The 27962-nt window shown below is 38.9% G+C and overlaps 1 protein-coding gene across 1 annotated transcript in view; it reads left to right on the top strand.

Moving 5' to 3' along the window:
• The window catches only part of dnah3 (dynein axonemal heavy chain 3), a 58474-nt gene extending 32260 nt beyond the window's left edge, over nt 1-26214 (top strand). Inside the window, exons 40-62 of the mRNA XM_055225491.1 lie at nt 310-413; nt 1123-1417; nt 2573-2752; nt 3265-3388; nt 3936-4092; nt 4167-4310; nt 4904-5196; nt 6767-7140; nt 7982-8147; nt 8841-9057; nt 11074-11256; nt 11715-11913; nt 13432-13945; nt 14301-15928; nt 16570-16795; nt 17480-17724; nt 18421-18537; nt 19552-19709; nt 21544-21711; nt 22616-22758; nt 23596-23800; nt 24787-24924; nt 25861-26214. Of these exons, the coding sequence (XP_055081466.1) occupies nt 310-413; nt 1123-1417; nt 2573-2752; nt 3265-3388; nt 3936-4092; nt 4167-4310; nt 4904-5196; nt 6767-7140; nt 7982-8147; nt 8841-9057; nt 11074-11256; nt 11715-11913; nt 13432-13945; nt 14301-15928; nt 16570-16795; nt 17480-17724; nt 18421-18537; nt 19552-19709; nt 21544-21711; nt 22616-22758; nt 23596-23800; nt 24787-24924; nt 25861-26214 (6332 nt within the window). The remainder of the gene's footprint in view (nt 1-309; nt 414-1122; nt 1418-2572; nt 2753-3264; nt 3389-3935; nt 4093-4166; nt 4311-4903; nt 5197-6766; nt 7141-7981; nt 8148-8840; nt 9058-11073; nt 11257-11714; nt 11914-13431; nt 13946-14300; nt 15929-16569; nt 16796-17479; nt 17725-18420; nt 18538-19551; nt 19710-21543; nt 21712-22615; nt 22759-23595; nt 23801-24786; nt 24925-25860) is intronic.
• The last annotated feature ends 1748 nt before the right edge of the window (nt 26215-27962 follow it).

Genomic DNA, 27962 nt, shown 5'->3' with positions numbered 1-27962 from the left:
TTGGCCCAGAAAGTCCTATAATGTTTGAAATTTTACTTATACAAGCTTTTTTGTAGTTAGTCAGTGTGTCCTTTAATACAATGAAATATACCAAAAAGTATTATGAAAATATTCTGAATTCAAGACAACCTAACCTGTGCAGAGATTTATTTTTTTGTAACAGATTTTACACATGAAATGGTAAAAACTCACAAGCCACAAAATCATTTTTAAATGTTAACAGAACTGATTAAGTTTGTGTACATGTTTGTGTGCAATAAGAGCAAAACTAAGACTGTGAGATGAAATAATACTTTATTTGTTTTGAAGGTTCAGTATATGATTACTACTTCCATATGGATGGACAGGGTCATTGGAACGTTTGGATGGATTCTATCACCACAGCAGAGAACACAGTCTCACCCAAAGCAAATGTGAGTAATGTTTAAAATGGCAATTCAGTGCCCAACCCCCAGCAGGGCACCTGGCATGGTGTTATTTGAAAAAGTATAGATGGCGTAAATCTGCAATACATGTGATTTACCGGTACTTTTAAACAACTGAAAAACATTGGGTTGATTTTATTTAATGATTTTATTTTTCCACCATCGACATTTATAAGCAGTTAATTTACATTATGCAAATTAGCAGACATACATGTTTTGACCCATTATGATACAATGGTTAAATAATTCAAATAAAACCAAATACCTAATACCAATGCCTAATACCAATGCAAAAATACATTTGTTGCTTAATTAATTTACGGCTTGTTTAGCTACTAGCCCGTTTAACTTCATAAATCCACTTCTACTGTCATTCGGGCACTTAAATTAATCGGGTAAAAGGCTCAGGCTTTGTTTTACTCTTGATAATCTGTACATCCCAGTACACAACAATAATCTACAATCTCTGAAACGCCGACAAAGTTTGCTCATTACAGCCGACATTGTTAGAATTCTCAGCCGCTACCGCTGCCAATGTGTGGTTTGGTGTATTTAAATGTCATTTAATACACCAAATTTGACCCAAGATGCCATTTACAATTATTACACCTTTTTTGCTCTCAATCCGGATCTTTTCCTTTTTAACACTAGGAAGATGAAATTGCTATACCCTCCCTGTCTATATCTCCTATCCCAGGTATCAGACTTGATCATTCCCACCATGGAGACTGCCCGACAGCTGTTTTTCCTGCACACTTACCTGACCCATGAGGTACCCATGCTGTTCGTGGGGCCCACTGGAACTGGCAAATCTGTTATCAACAATGATTTCCTGGTCAAACTGCCCAAGGAAAAATACACTCCCAACTGCATCAACTTCTCTGCACGCACCTCGGCCAATCAGACACAAGACATCATCATGGCCAAACTGGACCGTCGACGGAAAGGCGTGTTCGGGCCCCCAGTGGGCAAGAAGTGTGTCATCTATGTGGGTCAGTGCTTTGTTATTAGTATCATGGTTTTAAAATGTCCTTAATGTTGCCAGTATATTATGCACTATTAGTAATGAGAACATACAACTGTGATGACTTATCTTAATGGTGCCCTATGTAACAAGTGCTTTTGTGGCTCAAAATATCGTGTAAAACATAGCAAAAGAAAATATTAAATCTGTCAACTGGGCAAAACGTTAAATAACGTAAATGTTACTTTTTTTTTTTTTTACACAGATATCTTGTAAAACATGTTTTCAGGGTTGCCTCAACACAGCCTTTACCTGTAACATGGCCTGGTAGTCTTGCCTGCTTGGCTCCTTTATAATGTAATATGTTAAATGACAAAAATGTAATATGTTAAATGACAAAAAGGGAAACATTCCAAGCAAAGTAATAACATCTTCATGGAGACAAATAAGCGGTGTACTCTCCTCATAAGAAGTTACATAGTGCACATTTAAAGGGCCTGTACCTGAGTTCAAACCATGAGTCAAGAATATTTTTTTATTTGAACTTTTAGCCCCACCCACTTAGCCATTTTTATCACTATGGTATTGCACCATGACATAGAAGCAACTGTCTGGGATCGTGTTATGCAGTTTTTTCCTCATAATCATTAACTCTTCCACAGAGAATCAAGTAAATGAGAGTGTCAAGCAGTTGATTTCCCATCATTGTTAATAACAATGTACCTCATTCAGTGAAAGAAGTTACCATGTCAGTTGCTTTTGTGTTAGTTATTACCTATGAAATTCCAATGTAAAATGAGTAGATACAATTTTACTTTAATATTTTTCTCAATCCTTTTCTTATTTAGCAGCTTTTACCAAACTATGCATGATGTAAAGAGCATTTATGTTGATAAGAATAAATGTAAATCAGGTAGAGGCCCTTTAGATGTTCTCAAACATTTATGATCATCCACAAAATACAGTAGGCTAGCTTCTGATACAGAAATGTCAACATAAACATTTTACATAATGTGATTTCATTTTATTTTATTGTGCAATTCATTTATTTAAACCAATATGTTCTTCTAGTATGTAGGAACTCAATTCAGCAATAATTATGTTTATAACCTTTGAGGTTTGTTAAATTCAAAGAGATTTCTAATAGATTATTTGTCCTTCTTATTTTAAATTGCTCTCACAGATGACCTAAACATGCCAGCAAAAGAGATCTATGGAGCACAGCCTCCCATTGAGCTGCTGAGACAGTGGATCGACCACCAGCACTGGTATGACAAAAAGGACACCTCCAGGATCAACATTGTGGATGTGCTCTTCATGTCTGCAATGGGGCCCCCCGGTGGTGGCAAGAATGACATTACAGGTAGTTATTACCTCACTGCACTTAGAGGTGGGTAAAGTAGCCAAAAATTGTTGTCAAATAAGAGTAATCTTACTTCAGAATAATATTATTCAAAAATAAGTAAAATAATGGTCCAAGAAATTACTCAAGTAAGAGCAACTGTCTAGACATTATATCTGATATATAATTTGCAGTTATGTAATGTAATTTGAAGGACAAAACATTAAATAATGCACAAAATGTGGTATTTTGAATAGGCACAAAAATAAGAAAAACTAAATCTATTTGAAGGATATAAGAAACTTAACTCAAGAATAACCAAATATTTTACTCAAGTAAGAGTACTGTTACTTGAATAAAAATCTTACACTAGTAGGAGTAAAAGTATGCTGCTAGAAATAACTCTAAAAAGTAAGATTTTTTTAAAAAAGTTACTGAAGTGACTGTAACTGAGTACTACCCACCTCTGAGTCTGCACTTCTCATAGATTAAATATTGTACCTCTGAAGTTGTGTGGATGTCCTAACCTCCAGGCCGGTTCACCCGTCACCTGAATGTGATCTCTTTTGACTCCTTTGATGACGAGACTCTCACAAAGATCTTCAGTGCCATCACAGACTGGCATTTCAGCAAAGGCTTTGACGCTTCGTTCTACAGGTAGGTTGGTGGACCAGTAAATACAGCCTAAATATTGTAACATAGCATTGTATTTTCTGGCTAATGAACATTAAATTTGATGTCATAGTGTATTAGCACTGTTCTTAAAGTGTTTCAACAATTATGAAACACTGAACATCAGATTACTTAGGCTTACAACATAGGCTGTCAATGTAATTTAGATGATACACAATTGAAAGAAAGCAGATAGAGGTGCTGTTTTAACACACCATCACATGACCCATGGCCAGGAAAAGTAGTGAGCTTAGTGTCCAAATTGCACTGTTATTGAGCGCCCCATATAGTCCGGGCCTATGGAGTGAATAATAGGGGCTAGCGTGTAAGTTGGACACAGCCGTTTATGAGGTTAAACATTTGTGAATTTTCCTTTTAGAAAATGTGAAGATATCAAAATCTCTATTTTTTTAAAGTATATAATCTATACTGCAATAGGCTTACCGGCTTGTGTCGTACAATGAATTGTCTGATTCTTCATGTAGATTTTTTACATTTCTTCACCATTACTGACATGTAAGTCTTTGTACAGACTGGGGAAGATGATGGTGCAGGCCACTCTGGCTGTGTATAAAGATGCTATAGAGGTGTTCCTGCCCACTCCATCTAAGTCTCACTACATCTTTAACCTGAGAGACTTTGCCCGAGTCATCAAAGGAGTGCTGCTGGCTCCACACACACACATACAGGTCAGTCCACACAACTTTACTTGACTTTTGTCTTACTGTTCACACAGTTTGATTAAATGTATATTTTGTGATAGGATGGTGACAAACTGATCCGCCTGTGGATTCATGAGGTCTATCGAGTTTTCCAGGACAGACTCATCAATGATGAAGACAAGGAGGCTTTTTTCAACATAGTCAAAGAGAGGACGTCAGCTTACTTTAAACAGACTGTAGACAAGGTAGGTACATGGAATATAACAAATTTACTCTAGTGTAGTTTTCAATATAAGATACCCCATACGTACAGTATACAGCAATTATTTTCTTTATCTCTGAATGCACATGGTCACAATCACATTTGTCTGGTGGAGCAAAGGAACCATATAAGTCTGTCTACACAAACAGGAAATCCACAAATATTCGATGTTTTGTCAGTGATGGATTCAAAATCTAATCAGAGCTGCTTATTTATAGCGTGCATCTCTGAAATCCAGAGGACATCTTTTCTGAAAAATACTTTGTTCAGAATAAAAACTTTGTTTACCAGATTTTCAGTATTCAGTTTCACTTTCATTCCACTTTAAAATTTTGAACTCATCAGAATGTTTTGCGCTTATAAACTCTTTGCTGTCAATAATTAGGATGCTCGGAATGCATAAGGAAAGTGAAGAATAACTTTGGACCTCTACAATATGATGTAAATGATATAAATTTAAAATGAACTAGATCTGTTTGTCACAATTTAAAACTGTAAAAATCAGGTACAGCACCTTTAACTCATACCTACTATTACTACAACAGTTTTTTTGGTCAAATGTACATTTTCTTACAGCTCCTCAGTCACCTCAGCCCAGACGGAAAGATCAGGGACGAGCACATCCGCAGCCTGTTTTTTGGGGACTACGCCAAACCTGACACTGACACCAGAGCCTATGACGAGATTACAGACCTCCACGCCCTGCAGGAGGTGATGGAGTTCTACTTGGATGAGTATAACAGCTGCACAAAGGCTCCCATGGCTCTGGTCATGTTCAAGTTCGCCATAGAGCATGTGTCCCGCATCTGTCGAGTTCTCAAGCAAGACAACGGACACCTCCTGTTGGTCGGAATTGGAGGATCGGGCAGGTAATGTTGTCACAATAGTAAAATTTCAAAACTGATTTCTATACTTGATATTCAGTACCAATTCGGATGCCACAATGGTAATTAAAATACTCTTTATTTAGACAATAGAATGGGATTCTCAACATTAAAGCAGACCTATTGTGCAAAATCAACTTTTCAGAGCTTTTAACTATGTTATTTACCCTCTCAAAGATGTATTTAGGGTGATCAAAACCTACGTGGGCAGCAACAGTGACACTTGGAGAGGGGTGAAAAGGAAGAATGGCCTCCCTGATCTGAACCCGAACAGTGGACTTCTGTACTAGTCTCAGTTTGTCCTTAACAAACACAGTGTTCAAGTACAGGGGTGTCCATCAGTGCTCGTGGCACCAGGACACTCTAGGCCCGAGGTCGATGATTGATTTTGTGGTTGCGTCATCTGACCTTCGGCCGCGTGTCTTGGGTGCTCAAGTGAAGAGAGGGGCAGAGCTGTCAGTCAGGACATGGCAGACTCAACCGTATCGTGAAGATCTGTTGGGAATGTCTGGCGAAGCCTTCTATCAGCAGGGTCTTCAACTCACACCTCCAGGAGAGCTTCTCTCAGATCGCGGAGGAGGCTGGGGACCTGGAGTCCAACTTAATGATGTTCTCTGCCTTTATTGTCAATGTGGCTGCTCGTAGTTGTGGTCCTAAGGTCTGGGGTGGCTGTCATGGCAGCAACCCCCGAACCCGGTGGTGGACCCTGGAAGTGAGGGATGCTGATAGGCTGAAGAAGGAGTCCTATTGAGATCTGTAACATTGCGTAGCAGTTGGAGGCGCGCTAGAGGGACTATGTCTGGACTGGGAATGCCTTGAGGTCCCACCACACGAGTTGGAGGAAGTGTTTGGGGTGAGGGAAGTCTGTACTGCTGGACTCCTTAGACTGCTGGCCCCACAACCTGGCCTTAGATAAGCATAAGAAAATGAATGGATGGATAGTTCAAATTGTCTTGTGCATTTTATAGGCACTATTAGAAATTAGAAATCATCACACAAGTTTGAGATCCCTGATTTAGAGTGATTCGTGAATGTTTTAGTAATATTTATTCTTCTGAATTCAAGACATCATTGCTTCAACCTACCCCTGTTTTCACCGCCACCAGTGCATGTCCACTGTCCTTTACTTACTTCTTTCTCCAATATTATTTTCTTAATCAGTGATACACATAGCAGTGTGTAGTCTTTTTTGTAACAAATAAAAAAAATCTGCCATTGTTTATATCCATAGGAGGTGCCGACAGCTGCATAACTCTTTGTTGTGACATTTGTGGCGACGTCAGCTACCATTGGGCACTTTTTTCTAACACTGTAGTGAGTGGACTTGTTGCACAATATGTCTTCTTTAATTAATAGTAGTTTCTTTTATATTACCATGTGTTCTTATACTGTCACATCTCAAGGTCATTCTAAAGCTATTCAGGAAAGGTTCATTTCTGTTCTGTGAATGTGACTTTTTTAGTCGATACCTACTCAAATGAGTATCTACTTTCAATACTAGTTTTATTATTGATTAGTATTTGATTTTCAATACTTTTCACAACCCTATTGGCAGGCAGAGCTCTACTAAACTGGGCACTTTCATAAATGACTACATCCTGTTCCAAATTGAGCTCACGAAGAACTACAGCATGACTGACTGGAGAGACGACCTTAAGAGAATCATGCTCAGAACTGGGGTGGAGGGGAGAAGTCTGGTCTTCCTGTTCAATGACAGTCAAATCAAAGACGAGGCCATGTTAGAAGATATAAACATGCTTCTAAACACCGGGGACGTGCCTAACATCTTCGCAGCAGACGAGCGCGCTGACATTATTGAGAAGATGCAGGGGATCGCTCGCATAGAGGGAAAAAAGATCGACACCACACCACTGTCCATGTACAACTACTTCATAGACAGGTTGAAGACCAACCTCCACATAGTGCTAGGTATGAATGTATGTCTCTGCTTTTCTTGCATCACTAGTACCCAAAAAACTGTTATCAGAAAAGGAAAGGTCTCGCTTTGGAATTACTTTTTTAAAATAAGTAATTAGTAGTGAAAGCTAATCATTTTTACAATTTAATATTAAATAGAATTGATAATTAGTTAATTAGCCATTTAAATTGCTTTTTACCATACGAATTATTTAACTGCGCTGGCACTGCACTCCTTAAGTGTTCAGCATTTTGTAATGGGGTGGGAGTAACGTTTCATATCCCAAAGACCTAAACTTAATCAAATTAAATAACTGTTCCTACACCTAATCGTAACATTAACGTGATAGTGAAATAATATATGTAAAAAATAAACACTTGCTAAAAAAAAGTGAAAAAAAAATAAAGCCAAGCTCCATCCCCGTAACGAAATGCCTGACATTTAGGAAGTTTCATTTATGCATTTGGCATGACAATGTATAAATGATGCCTGAAACCTAATCATTGGAACTGAAAATCCAAACTTAAATGTAGGACTAGGTACCATTTAAAAGAAATGGAAAAAAAGAAAGAAGGTACTACTTTTGGTGTCGAAAAATATTGGTTATTGAAAACTTGTAGAAAATGCAATATTATTTTACTAGTAAGTTTTTATGTGCCATGTCAATCAATACCCTCATCAATACACTGCTCTAATTAACAGATACAATATATACCTGTATATTATCACTTTTCTTTTAACCCTTAATATTTTATATGATTTTGAATAACTGTTTTTTTTTTTATGAAAACATGAGACAGTATTTGGCCCCAGTATTTGGTCTCTTCCACCCTTGATACACGTGTGTTTCAGCCATGAGCCCCATAGGTGATGCATTCAGAAATCGACTGAGGCAGTTCCCGTCGCTCATAAACTGCTGTACCATCAACTGGTTCCACGCTTGGCCCAACGACGCGCTGGAGATGGTGGCCCACAAGTTCCTGGAGGATGTGGAGCTGGAGGATAACATCAGGCAGGAGTAAGAGGGGAAAATCCGAACACACTATACATTACTCTACAAAAACAACATTACATGAGTTACAATTGCTTGAATTAAGTATTTGCCTTGATTATAGTAGGGATGTACTGATCCAATTCTGATACTGAATTTGCTTCCAAATATCGGTTCAGCCAATATTCTGTTTGGACATGTAAATTGATGTAATAAGACTATTTACCTGTCGTAGTTTTCAGTATCAAAACTGAAAATGCTCATATTATATTATCGTCACTAATCACACTTAAAGGAGATATATTGTGCTTGTGTCTACTATATATGTTATAATTTGGACAAATTTAAATGCAGGAGTATTCAAGATGTCACTACTCATGCTAAGACTTTGAAAGGGTATATAAGAAGAGGAACCAATTATAACATGATAAAAGGCTTTAAAATGTTGTTTTTGCATAATAAGTCAGCTTTAAAACACAAATAAAAGATAATTCTGATCTTACAATGAGAAACAAAATCTACTCAGTCAGTCATTTTACAGTAGAAATCTTTCCCAAAACCAATTTTACAACTTTTTCAAGACTGTGGTTTTTACAGTGTATATCCAAATTTTTGCCATGTCTTTCTTACTGTAAACTGTGTTCTTTCATTTATTGTACAGTGATACTTGGAAGTCATATAATCATATTCCTGATACCAATTCCTTCTTCTTGACTGCAGAGTGGTGGAGATGTGTAAGACCTTTCAAACCAGCGTTAGGGACATGTCTGAGCATTACTTATCCAGACTGAGGAGGCATAACTATGTGACCCCCACCTCCTACCTGGAGCTTATCCTCACCTTCAAGACTCTGCTCAACACCAAGAGGAGTGAGGTGGACATGGCTCGCAACAGATACATCGTGGGCCTGCAAAAGCTGGACTTTGCTGCCACACAGGTCCTTTTATCAACTATAGATTAAACATGTCAGGAGGACTAGTTGATTTCATTTGAAGTTAAAGGAACTGTATATAGCCTGCACTCTTACTGATTTAAAAAAGGTACTACAATCACAATTGAACCTGGATTGCCAGTGTCTAAATCTGCACATAGAAGACATTTTCATTCAGGCCTCATCTCATGTGAAAGCTCAGAATCATAAACTATATATAAATGGACATAGCTAACCTACTAGCGACCGCATTCCAAATAGGAAGAGAACATGGGCACGCTTCCAGCTCCATCGACCAATTCTATTTCAATTGAAAAATCATTGCCCTTCTCTCCTTAACTTCTGCTGTAAGGCTTCTCATTTTGGTCTTAAAATGTTCGTATTAACCCACTCTACATCATCCTGGTGTTTTTATTTTATCCCTAAATGCAGATATGAACTTGCCTGGGATCCAGAATATACACTTCTTCAATACTATATGAAGATGTGAGTTTGGTCACCAGTGAATCTCTCCGTTTTCAAATGGGCGTGATTAGCCAATTGGGGACACATAGTTGGGAAAAAATATGGAAATAAAATATCACGGGGGCTGAAAAAACAGAACAACAGAATCAATGGCCGAAGCACTAAACTCTGCCAATCTGAGGTGAGATAAATTAGATTATATTTCCAAATCAAAGGTCACCAATGAGCTCCTTTGTTTCACTTGTGTCACTGAAAAAAATCTGATCTGATTGCACAATCACATTTGACTGGGCTTGACAGGCAATGAAGGACGTGGGGACCAGACTGATATCAATATGTATAAAAATGGATTTGACAGGCAATATATGAGCATTAATCATAGACAAATCTAGTGCCTTCTTTCCCCAAGGTCGCTCATGCTAACTTCAGCAACAGGTTTTATTGACCCTTCCCATTCCACACACACTCTGATGATAAATAATTACTTAGTGACTTAGCTGGAACTACAAGTGAGCCAATTTGTTTGTGAAATAAGTTTATTTGTATAGCACAATTCGAACACAAAGTAATTCTAAATATTTTACTGAATAAGACATTAAAATCACAATACAAAAAATCAAAACATAAATAATCATTATAAAATTAACAAGAACAGTGCAGAAAAAAAAACTTTATAAAAAACTTTCACACAACTAAACAGAACAGTTTTGAGCCTGGATTTAAACATTGTCAAAGTAGAGGCCTGTCTCAGATCTTTAGGGAGACTGTTCCAGGTTTTGCTGCATAAAACTGAAAGGCTGATTCCCCCATGTTTAGTAGACTAAAAACTTTTTGCCGGACTAAAAACTTGTTGCACTTAGATATGGAAATTAGTTCTAATTGCAGCAGAGCTGGAGTGTTAATCTGTTTTGCAAATCGCTCATGAGAGTTGTTACTGCAACTACCAGTAATGTCTGAAAAATACCTCTCCCTTGTTTTACAGAAACTGTGGTTGTACATGTAGATCTTTGCTTTGTAAATCTCAGAAGCTTCAAGTCAAACCTGGAGCTTTGACTTGCACCATTCCTGCTCGGCTCTCCGGCACTTCCTTTTCTGTGCCCTCAAATGAAAGTACAAGAATGAACTGTAGAGTCCTGTTCATGCTTAGTGGCTGAATGTGTCTGAACTTTTACAAGAGGTATTAATACTGGCAAAAAAGTCTGAAAACTCAAGTATAACATGGATTTAAGCAACATATTATCAGGAGTCTGTGATCAATCATGTGATTATGGCCTTGTTTAGGTGTTTGATTTTCAACAAAAAAGGTGAGAGTGACTAATTATTGGCTAATGCTTGCTAGCTTGTGACTTATGTTATTTGCAAATCAGCTCAACTATTGTAATTCCAATTAAGTCAATTCTTTATACAGTCTAACTTGAGTAATAGCGCTACTGACAGAGCAGTGCCTGGAGTTAACATAATGCAAAATATCAATATGACATCATGGTGGACAAGTGGCTTTTTAGCAAGCGAAAATCTTACTGTCAAAAAAATATTTTTTTGATCCAATGTGTGCAGGTGTCAGTGATGCAACAAGAGTTGATGGCACTGCAGCCCAAACTCATCCAGACCTCTGCAGAGACAGATAAGATGATGGCAAATATCGAGAAACAGACTGTGGAGGTGGATGCTAAGAAAGAACTGGTGTCAGCCGATGAGAAGGTGGCTAATGAGGCAGCAGCAGCAGCTAAGGCCATCAAGGTATATGTATAATCTACTGTATATTAGGTATAGGTATACTCTACTGTATATTAGGTATAGGTATACTCTACTGTATATTAGGTATAGGTATACTCTACTGTATATTAGGTATAGGTATACTCTACTGTATATTAGGATGGACACCAAATATCCAAGATATAAATGTGTTAGCAATTAATACCACACAGATAATACCCCCTATTTAAGCACTCTACACAAGCAAGTGAGGCCATGTTTTTAAAGTCCATGCATTAATGTAACCATCAGCAAATGACCTTCACTGTCTTGTTAGTGTCATGTTGCCAATAGCCGTGCTTCTCTTAAGTCTCCTCAACACATTTTCTGCTGCGGCTTGCAAAAAAGGACACCTACTAAGGAGACATGGCCAAAGTGAAAGAGAAACTGCTAGTAGACAGTTGTTTTCATTTTCCATGTTGTTATTCCACCTTGCCTTCCAGACTGAGTGTGAAGGGGACCTGGCAGAAGCTATGCCTGCCCTGGAGGCTGCTCTGTCTGCTCTGGACACTCTGAAACCAGCTGACATCACAGTGGTCAAGTCCATGACAAACCCTCCAGGACCAGTCAAACTAGTCATGGAGTCCATCTGTGTGATGAAGGGGATCAAACCAGAGAGGAAACCAGACCCCAGTGGCTCAGGTACAGTCAAGACCAAAGTTTGAAAGGGCTATATGCTGTTTGTGCATGGTGAGTGTGGTTTAGTGTGACACTATGTAAGTTTTGGTGAAGAGTCTGCCACTTTCTTGTCTCCACGGAGATTCTTTGTCTGGAATCTTCCACAGTGTGGCATTATAAACGGATCTATCTCCATGGAGACAAGAAGGTGACAGCAGAAGGCCAAATTAAAGGTCACATATGTGGAGAGACAGGTTTGCTTTGGGGGGGGGGGGGGGGGGTATTTATTAAATTATTAATAAATACCTTGCATTTATTAATAATTTAATAAATGCAAGGTAGATACATTTCATTTACTGTAAGTTCAGTTTATTCGTCCGTTGCTGTGAAATAAGTGCACAGCATTCATTCAGAGTAAACAAAGAGCGATTTAGGAAACACAAACCAAGGCGCTGTACTGCACTTCACTCACCTAATGAGTTTCCTCATAAATAAAATATTCAAATGCAGTATAGCATAACCTTTACAACCTATATACATATTGTATATTAGGGTATTTTTACAAAATCTGCAAAGTTATGGTCCTTGGTCTGAGGTTGTGCAAAATACATTCAAACATCTCCATTTGTCTAACTCCAGGGTATAAACTGTGATTTAGGAATAAGTGTAACAATTTTTCTATTTTAATAATGATACTTAATTCGGACATACTGTGATTATATTTTCCGATTATTACTGTCACTCTGAAAAGATACCTGGGGTCTTAGACTTAACAATTCTTTTTGTTAAATAGGACAGTTTGTTTACCTGCTTTACATGTTTTGGAACTAGCTTCTTGCTTTTTGGCCTCTGAGAAAGGCCACAAGAAGTAGTTGAAACATGTAAAGTAGATGTTGTAGAAGAAATTGTAATAACTCGAGAGTTGAAAAGAATAAGATGGTGGCGTTCTAACACAGAAGTTTATTTACCATCATAACAGGACCCAGCATGCAGAGACATGAACCCTCAAGATATTATGATAGTGTAGTCTGTTCCAGTCTAGTACAGTCCAGTCTAGCTATGCTTCTGTTGTAGGGAGTATTATATCTCTGATGACATGGGCCAAAAAAACAAGGACTGAGCAGTAAGTGTCTTAGATAGAGCACCAAAACGAAATTTCTCTAACTGCAGGTAACTAACTCTAAACTAACCTGTCTGAAAAAAAGAATGGCTAATTCTAAGTTTAAAACTGAAGACAGAATTAAGCCTTACCAAATATCTAGGGTTTTTATAAAGCATGCACATTACAAATACAAATGTTATGTACGTGACTTTTCACGTTCCAAGTTTGTGATCTATAAAAAGACAACATAACTTGGAAATGAGAGGTCCAGTCTCAAAACGCTGAACTGATCTTTTAGAGATGAAAAGTTTTTAGCTTTGAGGAGATTTATTGAAATTTGTGATTTGTCCGTACACACTTTAAGTAAAAAATTCCACACAAAGTTTTTTTTTTTTTTTTTTTTTTTTTTTAATGAGACTCTTGAACTGTGCATGTTCCAGGTAAAATGATTGAGGACTACTGGGGCCCCTCCAAGAAGCTGTTAGGAGATCTGAAGTTCTTGGACAGTCTTAAAGCGTATGACAAAGACAACATCCCCGCTGCCTACATCAAGAAAATCAGAGAAAAGTTCATCGACAACCCAGAATTCCAACCGTCGGTCATTAAGAATGTGTCCTCTGCCTGCGAGGGGCTATGCAAGTGGGTGCGTGCTATGGAGGTGTACGAGCGTGTGGCTAAGGTGGTGGCACCCAAAAAGGAAAGGCTGAAGCGGGCCGAGGCCGAGCTGTCCATGCAAATGGACTTACTGGCTGTGAAGAAAGCCGAGCTCAAGACTGTGGAGGACCGACTGCGGGGACTGAACGACGATCTGCAGGCCATGATCAATAAGAAGCAGGATCTGGAAGACAACATTCAGCTGTGCTCCCAGAAGCAGGTCAGAGCTGAGAAGCTCATCGGGGGACTGGGAGGGGAGAAGGACAGGTGGACAGAGGCAGTCAGGCTTCTGGGCATCAGGTAATGGATCTCATTCAAGTTGAGGAAAATTTTTGACTGACCACACACTTATTTATTTATTTATATTTCTTGTTTTTTACAGAAGGGTGTTTTAGATATCTTGCTTTTTTTTGCAATATTTCTATTTATACTTACTGTTTAGTGCCTGAATTGATAATTGAGGCCTTCAGTGTATGTAGGTGCTAGTTAAGGGATGATCTTTAAGTTCCACTGTGAAAAAAAATGTATTGCAATAGCCTTTGAAGTTGTTTCAATGAAATAATACTGTAGGTGTAGATTAAACCATTTGCAATTGGAACACTTAGACATTATATGTTAAAACTTGCCTGTTGTCTTAAACTTTTGCTTCTGTCAGATACATTAATCTGACTGGAGACATCCTGCTGTCCTCTGGCACCGTGTCCTACCTGGGGGCCTTCACAGTGGACTACAGGACAGAGTGTCAGAAGCAGTGGCACGTTCTCTGTCAGGAGAAGAAGATCCCCTGTTCAGAGGACTTCACCCTGAATAGCACTCTGGGAAATCAGGTGTCTATCCGGGCCTGGAGGATCGCTGGGCTGCCTGTGGACTCCTTCTCCACCGACAATGGCATCATCGTCTTCAACTCGCGACGCTGGCCCCTCATGATCGATCCCCAGGGACAGGCCAACAAGTGGATCAAGAACATGGAGAAAGCCAACAAGCTCTCTGTCATCAAATTATCTGACCCTAACTATGTGAGAGTCCTGGAGAACTCCATCCAATTCGGTACCCCTGTCCTCCTGGAGAACGTTGGTGAAGAACTGGACCCCATTCTGGAGCCAGTGCTGCTCAAACAGACCTTCAATCAGCAGGGCGTGGAGTACATGAAGATTGGGGAGAACATCGTGGAATACTCCAAAGACTTCCTCTTATACATCACCACGGGGCTCAGGAACCCGCATTACCTTCCCGAAGTGGCCGTCAAAGTGTGCCTGCTCAACTTCATGATCACCCCTCAAGGTTTGCAAGACCAGCTCCTAGGACTGGTGGCTGCCAAGGAGAAACCCGACCTGGAAGAGAAGAAGAACCAACTCATTCTGGAAAGCGCTGCCAACAACAAACAGCTGAAAGAGATCGAGGACAAGATCTTACAAGTGCTCTCCTCTTCTAAAGGCAACATTTTAGAAGATGAAACTGCCATCAAAATATTATCTATGTCAAAAATATTGTCTGAGGAGATTTCAGAGAAGCAGAAAATAGCTAGCATGACGGAGAAGGAAATTGACAATACTCGCTTGGGCTACAGACCTGTGGCTGTACATTCCTCTATTTTATTTTTTTGCATATCCGAGCTCGCCAACATTGAACCTATGTACCAGTATTCACTAATGTGGTTCATAAATCTCTACCTGTTTTCCATTGCTCAAAGCTTAAAAAGTGACAACATGGAGGCAAGAATCAGGAACATCATGGACCATTTCACTCTGAGCATCTACAATAATGTCTGCCGATCGCTGTTTGAGAAGGATAAACTACTCTTCTCCTTGCTTCTCACCGTTGGCATCCTACAAGGCAAAGGTAAAGTTGATCAAGAGGTATGGCACTTTCTGTTGACCGGCGGGATCGCTTTGGACAACCCACACCCAAACCCTGCTCTGGAATGGCTGTCTGACAAATCCTGGTCAGAAATTGTGAGAGCGTCTAGACTCCCGAGCTTGCAAGGCCTCTACGAACATGTCCAGAAGAATGTTTTGCTGTGGAAAGACCTGTATGACTCAGGGAGGCCTCACAAAGAGCAGTTGCCGGAGCAGTGGGACAACCTGACAGGGATAAACAGAATGGTGATCATCAGGTGTTTCAGACCGGACAAACTGGTCCCAGCCGTGCAGGACTTTATAGTGGACAACATGGGACAGGCCTACATTGAACCACCAACCTTTGACCTGGCAGGGAGCTATCAGGATTCCCACTGTTGCTCCCCGCTGATCTTTGTGCTGTCGCCAGGGTCAGATCCCACAGCAGGTGAGGCTTTGAAAAAGAGTTTCATGAAAGTGGAATGTGTAAGAGACAATTCGTGCTAAATTTACCTAGCCTTTAACCTTGGTATACTCGTGAAGGTTTTTTTCTTCAGTCTTTTGTTGTAATATTTACAATAGCCAGTTAATTTCACGCTTTGACTTCCCACTATAAGAATAATAATGTATTAGTCTTATATAGTGCTTTACCTCACACTCAAAGTCTTTATATAATTTTATACATTTTCCATTCACTCCACACTCGGTGGTGATAAGCTACTACTGTAGGCTGCCAAAGTACATCCTCTCTAGCAACCACCAATCATTCCCTCACACACCAGATTCACAGTGGGCAAGGTCTTGTCACATAAACAGTTTGCACTAGACTAGAGCCACTGCACCCCCAATGTAACACTTGTGCCCAGATACTGTCTATAAAAATGAAAGTGCCAAAAATAATTTACAGAATGGGAAATACCATTGCAAAATATTTTGAAAAAAGACAAGAAGAATAGTAGGAGGTAGTAGGCCCCATTTACGTAACGTGCAGACATTTTTGTAGATATAGTGGTTATAAGCTTTTTGGTTACATAGATTTCCTCTTTACCTGTCCCCTTTATACAAGTAAAAAGGGCTTTTCTGTCTTAGGCCTGCTGAAATTTGCAGAGGACCTGGAAATGGGTGGCAGTAAGACCCAGACCATCTCTCTGGGACAGGGGCAGGGGCCCATAGCCGCTCAGATGATTGATAGAGCCATCAGGGAGGGCACCTGGGTGGTCTTGCAGAACTGCCATTTGGCCACCAGCTGGATGCCCACTTTGGAGAGGATTTGTGAGGAGATCATCACCCCTGACAACACGCACCCCAACTTTAGGTAACAGGACATTTGTCTTTCAACACATCACAAGCCTTGACAACCTCACTGCTCTTTGTCACTTTTCACATTGTAGATTGTAATGATGTTTTGCTTTGTGCCACGTGGAAGTAAGAATTTGTATTGCTGTATAAATGTATTTTGCTTTGAAATATCAAAACGCAGAAACAAACCACAATGTTGAACAAATGTAATAATTTCATTAGTCACAAGGTCTGTTATCACCCTCCGTTTATACTAATAAATCTTCATATCAGCAGTAGACTTTTTAATTACCCCTTGGAATGTCAGTAAACAGAAGACTTGGACTAACAGAGGAAATTACTTGGACATTGCTCACACATTATCATATAAAAGAGCAAAAAATAGATCACAATTTATTCAAGTAGAGAAACTAGCAAAAGACTAAAAGAGGAAAGGTTGAACAAGGCACAAATATAGGCTACGGTATATGCAAGAGGTGGTGGGGTAAGGAGATAAAGTCCGCACATGAGGTGGTCATTTGACTTATTAAACCAAACATTCTTAATTTAGTATTCCATTTTCAGATTTTTTGTGTGATTCTTTTGATTTCTGTTGTACATTTAGATCTGAATCCTGATCATTCTAAAAGAAAATATACTATCACAATTAAACAAATTTAAGATAGGAATTATATCAACTTGATATTTGTTATGTGTGCAGGTTGTGGCTGACCAGTTACCCCTCGGATAAGTTCCCCGTGAGCATTCTTCAGAACGGGCTAAAGATGACCAACGAGCCGCCTAGAGGCATCCGGGCTAACCTGCTGCGCTCCTACCTGAGCGACCCCATCTCAGACCCAACCTTCTTCAGCAGCTCCCACAAGCAGGAGATCTGGCAGAAGCTTCTGTTTGGCCTCACCTTCTTTCATGCTCTGGTGCAGGAGAGGAGGGCCTTTGGCCCACTGGGTGAGACACACTGGGCTTTTAATACATCTGCTTAACCATGAGACCACATACACTAATCATCATAGAATGCATTAGTTCCATTCCATTCCATTAGTTCAACACTGCACTGGAGGAGATAGTCAAAAGTAGTCAAGTCAAAGCTAGGAGTGGTCAGTATTGACAAAACTGTTTTGATACTGTTCTAAAGATAACAAAAGTCAGATTAGATGTTTGCAGTCCATAAGCAAGTATCTTATAAGATGTGAAAGGACTGTAAAATTAGGCTTGTATCCTTGCGCCTCACTTAGACTGCATATGGTGCAGAGGCTGTAAGAGTGAGAATGAGCAGAGTACTGCGGAGGTGCTGGGGTGCTCCAGAGTCATTCCGTTAGGAGTCCTTTCACTGGATGTCTCAGCCCTCCACAGGCTTTTTTCATATATAAATGGTAGTTATTGTGTGAATTCATTGTCTCACAAGACAAACTTTTATAGCTTGTGACCACAAGAGGACAGCACTCCTCATGGGAGTAGAAGAATAATCTGAACGAGTTGTTATACAAGTTTGCTTTCATGTAATTTATGTACCGGTACTATTCAAATTTGCATGCTTTCAAAATAATATATTGCCCATTTCAAATCCTTTTGAAAACAACACTCTTTAGCTAAATATTAAGAACAAGAACTGAAAAAGAAGTGTGTAAATACTTTGTTGTTTAGGTTGGAATATTCCCTATGAGTTCAACGAGTCAGACCTGAGGATCAGCATCAGGCAGATTCAGATGTTCCTGGATGAGTACGAGGACGTTCCTCTGGAGGCTCTCACATACCTCACAGGTATGTGAGCACAGCTGTGTGACAGGAGGTCCTGGTAAATGAATTACAGCCAGAAAATCTAAACTTACCAATGTAACTAAGGCTCTATGAATCTTGGATCGCAATCAGTAGGGATGAAATAGAACTTGCTATTCAGCTCTTAATGATTAGGTTCAGTGTAGGTTCAGTGTAGTCACTTATAGTGTGTTTAATGAAAATATGCATACTGCTCCAGGCTAAACCCAGACTAAACAGACTAAAAAAACAGTTAGTGGTCCTGCTGTACAATACTATACAGGTATAATATCATTTGAGAACCTTCAAAAAATGCAGCTGAAGTAGGTTATGTTTCTCAGCTATTACCTTTAAGTCCCATTGTGTAAGATTTCTGGTGATGGGCATAACACCTTCTTGGCTCCGTGGAGATGTCATGTGGCATCTCAATGGAGTCGATTGTACAGATAATCTGTAACTGTTTGCTAAGGCTGCTATTTAATGTTCAGAATGTGCATCCCAGGTTTTAACTCAACCAGACTAGAGCAGTCCTTTAACAGGGCTGCATTATGAAGATAAATTATTCAAATATTGATACTTTGCAGTGACATTACACTGGGAGTGTTCTACATGTATGTTTATGGCAGAATGATCAGCAGTTTTCAACAATGACACAATTCACACATTAGCAAACAGAGCCAACAGAGATATTTGATTGTCTGAAAACTCAAGAAAAATACGAAATGGATTTAAACAACACATTTGGCCTGTTTGATTTTCAACAAAAATGTGAGAGTGACTACATTAAAGTCTAACAGAGCCTCAGACAGGGCTATGCTTACAGATAGCATCACACACGGATGGAATGTTGATGACATCAGCTGCAAAGTGTCTGTGTACACCACTGGTTCACAGTACTCCTGTGGTAGCTCAGACTGTCCCTGTGTCCTGGTTCTATCACTCGTTGCCGAATGGTTGAAATGAGCATAGACTTTGTGTGGATGATGAGTGTCTTAGTGATCCCATGTGGATATGTCCCAGGTGAGTGTAACTATGGAGGTAGAGTGACAGACGACAAGGACCGCCGCCTCCTGCTGTCCCTCCTCTCTATCTTCTACAACTGGGAGCTCATCCAACAAGATGGCTACTGTCTGTGTGAGGGGGGGCTGTACTACATACCTGCTCATGGGCCCTACCAGGTACTGTCTACTGCATTCACTATATGTGTGCTCCATACAGTGGGTCCTCATACAAAATACTATTTGAATATTAAAGTTTTTTCATGCATTTCACATCTTTAATAATATTTTCTGTAGGGTAATTGTGTCAAAATGTTATTAAATCCAGAAATTAGGAGGATTTATTATACTACTACTATAGAAACACCAGTACACAATACTGGTGAGACAATGCTTAGGGGGAAGACAAAGGGTTGAGAACCACTGCTAGAGATTATAGCTTAATTATTTTATGCTTTTACATCTGAAATATAGAAAAAAAAAATTAAAATGGAAAACAAGTCAAACACCACAGCTATCTGCAGAAAGTAAAAGGATCCCTCTGCTGGTGAACTGAGCATATTTTGTTAGTACCGGTAATTTGAGCATTTAATTGAATATAGAATATATGGCATTTAAAATGAAAGTCTAAGCCAGGTACAAGTTATGTTATATAGTAGAGTTTGATGTTTAACTATTTATGGTTATTAATTAATTAATTACTAGACTAGCATAGTGGAGTTCTGGGTAGGGATGAACCTATACTGGTATCAGATATCAGCGCCGATGCAGGAAATTTAGCTTTAATTTGATGGAATAAGACTATTTACTGGTTGATGTAGGTCTAGGATGTCTCAATAATGTTTGAACTTTTATTCCTACAGAGCTGTTCAATAGTTACTTGCAAAATAAATAACACAACACAGTTGGATCCATTTCGTAAAAAGTTTCTGTGTTTTGGGGGAAAAGGGACATTCTCAGTCCCTATACTGGTATCGGTTAATATTGTGTATCAGCTAAAGTATTGATGTCAGTATTGGAGCTGAAAATTCTGGATTGGCGTATCCCTAGTTCTGGGGCTTTCTGAATCATAGTATATAATATCATTTCAAGAAAATAAAATTCGCATTAATATTTGGCATGCAAATGTAGATACAGATGTGGTTGTCTCTGTATTAGTGTAAGTCATTTAAATGAAACCCTGCATCTGTCAAACTGGACTCCCTCCAGCCCCTGGCTCCACTAAGAAACACTTAAGTTTATTTGTCATGTGAGAAATCTGCAGTGTGTAAATGACAGCTCTGCTAATAATCTAAATGGTCTAGACAGGTAGACTCATTTAAACGACTTGACTCTATATTTATGACTGCATAGATTTATTAGACTAGCACTAGGGGTAGGTAGGTAGTAGAAATGCAAAAGTACTCAAACTAATAATTAATTGTTTTCATTCTTTCACAGACACAAGAACACAACAGATGTTTAATGAAAATTAGCATACAATGAATGGAGGAAACATTTGTTTTTTTTATCTTTGAGGCTTAGAAAGCGTTACCCATGTATCGAAATACATGTACATATGGAATAGTGATCAAATGATATAGTTGTATTATGTATATGGAGCAGCATTCATTCAGTATTGTTAAAGGATACATAGATATAATAAATAATATATTTTGAAACTGTCCTGGGACATCGGTTCTGGAGTACACAATGAGCACATATTTTGAAACTCTAAACTGACAGCTGCAATCTATTTTAAAAGGCCTATATTATGAATATTTGACTTGTTGAGCTTTAAAACATGTTATATGTATCCTCATCCAAAACATACTCAGAGTAATGTTTTCTTTCACAGGTGTAATGTACATTAAGTATCTTTTTCTGCTGCTGTGTGACCATTGACCAACTATAATAAATTATTATTATCATCTGTACTGACAAAATATAAGTGGAGGTTAGAGGATTTTAAACCAGAGTTTGTAGATGTCTGTTATAGATAAGTGCACACAAACCTTTGTTTTGTTGTTTGCAGACGTATGTGAATTACATCCGCAGCCTGCCCATCAATGCAGAGCCTGGAGTGTTTGGGCTCCACAGTAATGCAGACATCACCAAGGACAACCAGGAGACTAACCAGCTGCTGGACGGAGTGCTCCTCACCCTGCCCCGCCAGTCAGGAGGGGGCGCCAAATCCCCACAGGTCTGCACACCACCTGCCTCCGCTCGCTTGTTGTTATACATATTACACTGTTCACCTGATTCTGGAAGTTGGCGTATGAACCACCATGGTCATTGGGGTTATATTATTTTGCATTGGGCTACTGATCTTGACTGCAAATAAGTTCTGTACGAACTACAGAGCCGTTTTAAAGCCTCCCAGAGGATCGGTGCAGTGTTGACTTGTTGGTGCATATGAATATTTAACTTTTTTACACAAATCAACTTACTTTATATCATATTTTAGCAGCAAAACCTTTCACAAATTCTCCATTTGAAAAAATGTGATTCCCAGTTAACCGGAAGTGCCACCACAACAATTATTAGCCTTTAGAGGCAAAATGTCAAGGTACAACAACTAGTGCCCATCTCTTTTGATTAGGTTTTTCTCAATGGTCATAAATTGTTACATTATTTATCAGATATTATATTTACTTGTACACATCTCTGTACATCTTTCTAAATTGTCTCATTTTGATTATTTAGATTGTAGGGTATTACTTTTTTTTTTTGCATTGATTGTTTTGTATTTTAGCTAGTGGGTCGAAGTTATTACCCTTATGGATCAAAATTTAAAGCTGCACTCTGTAAGTTTTCCAGTCCCACCTCCACCATCCATGGAAATGTTTTGTTTTGTCTGGAATGTTCCACATGAAGGTAAGAAGTCACCTCTACTTAACTTGCTTCCATCATTTCAGCACTAAAATTAGCCCAAATCATAGATCTGCTTGTGTCAGATCTATGGTTTTCAGTCACTCTTCTAGAAAGCTCAGACATTAAACCAAGACTTTGTTCCCGTCATTTTATTGACTGTTTTAAAATGAGAAATAGCTGAGCAAACCTGTCCAACTGTAGTCATTTGGTCTGTCTGCTGTGTCTTTGGACAGGAATTGGTGGATGAGCTGGCAGAAGACATCCTATCCAAGCTGCCTGCAGATTTTGACATTCAGATGGTGATCGAGAAGTACCCTGTGGTGTACGAGGAGTCCATGAACACTGTACTGAGGCAGGAGGTCATCCGCTTCAACAGGTAGACTCAACCTAGTCCTCATTTAAACCTGTTTAGTCCTGGTTTAATCCCTATTTAGTCCTTGTTTAGTGCTGGTCTAGTCCCAAATTAGTTCTGGTTTAGTCCTGGTTTAGTCCCAGTTTCATCCTAGTTTAGTTTTGGTTTTATCCTAGTTTTGTCCTGGTTTAGTCCCAGTTTAGTCCCAGTTTAATGCCACTTTAGTCTTGGTTTAGTCCTAGCTTTGTCCCAGTTTTGTTTCAGTTTAGTCCTGGTTTATTTCTGGTGTAATGGTATTTTAGAATATTGGTTCCTGTTTAGTCATATTTTAAGGCAAATATAGTCCTGGTTATAGTCTTATTAGACCTTCCTTACACCTGATTTAGATCTGGTATAGTTTTGTATCTCGTTTAGTCTTGGTTTAGTCCTGGTGTAATACTTTTTTTAGACTGTTTGCTCTTGTATATTTTTGTATCTGGTTTAGTCATGCTATAAACCTGATGGTACTGATTTAGATCTACTTAAGATCTGTTTTTAGCCTTAGTATTGTGTGGCTCCACTTTCTTCAGAATCATTTGGATCATTTGTGTCATCAGCCCTGGAAAACTACTGCTTCATGACATCACAAGGTGGAACAGAGCATTTTGAGTTCTGGTGATATAAACACACTAATAATAAATGCCAGAGTTACTCAAACATGTGTGATTGAAACAAAACACAACTCCTGGCATGTTATTGATGAGATAATAACATTATACCTAACATTATACCATAATAACATTATACATATGGCTTAAAGCTCCCAAGAATCAATTTTGTGTAATATAGGAACTTTAAACATGTGTTGTTTGTGTGCATCAGGCTGACCAGTGTGTTGCGTGCCAGTTTGGTGAACATCCGTAAGGCTCTGAAGGGCCAGATCATCATGTCCGCAGAGCTGGAAAACATCTTTAACAGCGTGCTGGTAGGAAAGGTGCCCTCCATGTGGGCCGCCAAGTCCTACCCCTCCCTCAAACCCATTGGCTCCTACATCAGCGACCTACTGGCCCGCCTACACTTCCTTCAGGCAAGACTCTATACAGCAGGAATCATAATAATTCTCCTTTCTATTTCATGGCACCTTTCAAGACTGTCAAGATCCATCAAGAAGTGGTTGAATCCGAATGTCCACACTATCTCCTACTTAGGACATTATTTAGGCGTCACGTTATTTTTAGTGGTGTCCAGTGAGTGAAAAAGTAAAGCATTCAGTATTTTCCACAGTAAATCTTGAAAAGTAATGCCCAGCACTGATCACTAGACCAGCCAATATAGACCACAATGATTTGAGTCAGAAAAACAACAGTGGACAGAGACAGGTTTTAAACGCTACACTTATGAATGAAAACAGACAGAAGCATTGGGTTAACATCAATCACTTATTGTGATTATGAATAAAATACTACTAAATAAACTGTTGAGCTGTTGAAAGATCAATAATGAGATCCACCTCTACAAAAAACTTGTGTGATTATTTGTCCATAAATAAATGTGTAGCAGCTGAATTTGATCACTATCTATTCCAGAAATCAATTTTTATCTGAGTTCTGCTGACGTTTTTCACCCATACATCATACTAAAGAGTGCAGGGCTTTGTACTGTTTGAGGGGTTAGGGCATTTGGACACAGACAATAAAAAGAGAAAAACCTCCTCCCTGCCCCTCTGTCACTGTCCTGTGTAATAAAAAAAAATTAAGTTAACACATTTTGTACAGCTATTTAATTGCTACAGAAAATATCTTGATTAGCCTCTTCATTCCTGCTCTCTGGTAGCCTGTCCACTGTGCCATTTAGCCTCCTCTTTCCAGCCCTCATGTTCAAGAGTCTGGCTGCAGATCTTTACCAGGATGGATCTTCACTGTCATGTCCCTCACAATTTTTTATTAGCTTTGTTTAAAAAATACTTTAAAGACATTTCATCACCAATAGATTTTATTTAATTTCTTTGTCTCTTCTCTACTCTGCTTTAAAACATGGTGTCACAAAAAAAACAAACTATATTTAACTTTTCAGGAGTGGATTGACGTAGGCGCTCCCACAGTCTTTTGGCTCTCAGGGTTCTACTTCACACAGTCTTTCCTCACAGGAGTGTCCCAGAACTTTGCCCGAAAGTACACCATCCCCATCGACTACATCGGCTTTGAGTTTGAGGTATGCTTTTCAGTCATGAAAAAAGTCTTTTTGGGTCCATTTTACACCTGGTTTGGCCCAGTTGGGTTGTAATGAACATCAGGTTTAGTCCTGTTTCAGACCTAATTTTATTATTGGTTTAGATATGGTTTAGTCCTTTTTATTACCTGGCTTAGTTCTTTTAGTCCTGGTCTACTCCTACCTGGTTAAGTTCTGGTCTAGTCCATTTGAGAACTGGTTTAGTTCTCCGTTTCCCATAGATATGACTGAGACTATGATGAAAGAAATCATTTTGTCATACACATTTATGTACTTAAGTAGTCCTTTATGATCAGCATAGTTACTTTTGTCTATGTTAATAGAATATTTTACAAAGTGATTTTTTCTTAAGCCAATATGCTCCAACTTGTATGAGGGTCATCTCAGTCTTCTCTGTTAATGGATAATTCCTTGGAGTGTCCTAGTCCTATTTTCAAACCTTTTTAGTAATTTTAATGATTGGTTAAACCCCGGTCTACTTCTTTTTTACACCTTGTTTAGTTAAGTTTCAGATCTTGTTAAGACCTGGTTTAGTTTTATTTTTGGGTTTAGGATGGATTCATACTTGCTCTTTTTGGTCCTAATTCAGCCCTTTTTAGCCAGGAGTCAGTATGTATTCTTGCTTTGCTCTGCTGTAATCCTGGTTTAGTCCTGGTCTATTTCAAATAATTTCTGACTTTAGTCCCAGTTTAGCCCCTGTTGTAATGTGGTGATTGTGTGAACTTGGATCAGACTTGGTTTTGTTCTATACCAGATTTAATCTTGCTTCTACCCTAGTCCAGTCCTGATGGAGTCACATTTAATATTTGGTGCATTTATACTCATTTTAGTTCTTGTGTTGTTGTAAACCTTTAAATATGTTGGACAATCCCTTCTATAGGATTTTTTACTCTAACATCTACAGTCTTTGTGTTGCAGGTGACCAAAGAGGAGAGTCACATGAGCGAAGAGCCAGAGGACGGGGCGTACGTGCGCGGGCTGTTCATGGAGGGAGCGCGCTGGGATAGGGAGAGGATGGTGATCGGGGAGTCCTTACCCAAAATCCTCTTCGACTCTCTGCCCATCATCAAACTCAAGCCCGGGGAGATGTCCAACTTTAAGCACCAGAACATGTACGTGTGCCCAGTGTACAAGACCAGCGCCCGCAGAGGAACCTTGTCCACCACAGGGCACTCCACCAACTACGTCCTGTCCATCGAACTGCCCTCTGAGCAGCCGCAGAAGCACTGGATCAACCGCGGAGTGGCCTGTCTCTGCCAGCTTGATGACTAGATAGACTGTATACTATTAAAAATGATTTGCAATGAGACTACGATTTTATGTTGAAAATTACATTGTCTAAATAAAGACAGTTTTTAATGAGTTTTTTTGTTAGTTTTATTTATATCATGGTATCGGAATTGGTATTGAGTATCAAGTCTATTCCTAAGTTTGAAATTTTTTGTATTGTGACAACACTTTTAGGAGATCATGAAAAGCTATTATATTCTAGGAACCAGCCCCGTCCACCGCGATTATTTTGCTATCTTTTTTTTACTGTTATTTTTCATTAGTGTACATGCCATTATGAGTTTGTAGTCTTTTGTTTCAACTAGACCCCGTTTGGTCCCAGGACCTCCAAAACCTCTTTTCTTAGGACCAAGTCTCAGATGTAATTTTGTGAGTAACAAGTGGTGCTGAAGTCACATACAGTGTGACGCAGTAATGAAAAGTGGATCAAAGAGCATTAACATGATGAGGAATACAGCAATATAACATTATAGGGGTGTTGTATACTGTTTCATATGTACATAGAAAACTTCCCCAATTTATTAGCTTCAAATTAATCCCAACGTGAGCTCTGTGTCTCCAACGGTTCACCTGCTATAACAGAATTAACATTCCCCCCCAAACCAACTGATACAGTCCCACAGAATACACATGGGAAAGGTACAGATTTCAGGATAAAAATTCAACATAACCTTTATAGATTTGCTTCAGACTTGGCACAGTTTATGTTTATATACCAAATATTATCTAAGTGAAATTTAAGTCTCGTATCTTTTAAGATGTTTTGGGGGTTTGAAAGAGGGGTGTGATTAAAAATATCAACTTCTCTTAGTCATACACCCACTTGGGAGTACTTGTTACTAAGGATGAAAAAGAACGGTAAATCAAACTTTGATTCAATCATTGCTAAACCAAAATCCAGGTTTAACCAGAGGTTTTAGAGAGAACAGTGTTAACAAAAACAGAGGGTATTTCCAGACTCATGTACTCTGCAGTAGCCCTGCAAAGAGCCAAATATACATAAAGTAATTAACCAAATGTTGTATAATTGTGTGAAAAAATAAAATGCATTATATTAAAATAATGTAATTACCAACTCTATAGATGCTGGTGGCCTTAGTTAACTTAACTCAGATGCTGATATCTTACATTTTGGATATATTTTTAAATTGAAACTTGTACCTATCTACTGTGATTGACAGCAAAAAAGGCAAAGAAAATGGCACAACATCCAAATCTAGTGATTAAGGGAAAAGTGAGAATCCAGATGAGACACACATGACATAATGAAAACACCTGGCAGATGACAATAACACCAACTCATTCACACATATTCATTCAAGCAAGTTCAGCCACAGGGAAAAACAAGCTAGAAGAGGAAGGAGAGTTTATTTTTTTAGTTTATAGTTTAGTATTAATACAGTTTAACCTATACCACCGATCTAAATAGGTAAATTGGTAAAAAGAGGTGGTGAGATGTAAAAGAAAGAGTGTGTGGCGTGTTGGGATATTTTTGGAGCGTGTGCTATGTGCACATGTAATGTCCTGGTATTATCTCCTTGGTACTAAGCATCCTTCAACTCCGAAGCCCAGACTCACCCCTCACTTCCTCTATTGCATAACAAACCTGTTTGCCTAACTAGACTGTATCATTGCTGCTTAAGTGGGACAGTCTGTCAAAAACTCCTGAGTTGCTCTTTTTCTCAGTCCACCCCAGACTGGAAAGTTTTTAAAAGTTGCATAATGTGTTT

Source organism: Periophthalmus magnuspinnatus, chromosome 11 (assembly GCF_009829125.3).
Source record: "Periophthalmus magnuspinnatus isolate fPerMag1 chromosome 11, fPerMag1.2.pri, whole genome shotgun sequence".
NCBI lineage: Eukaryota > Metazoa > Chordata > Actinopteri > Gobiiformes > Gobiidae > Periophthalmus > Periophthalmus magnuspinnatus.
Note: the sequence above shows the minus strand (reverse complement) of the source record. Positions and strands in the feature narration are given on the sequence as shown.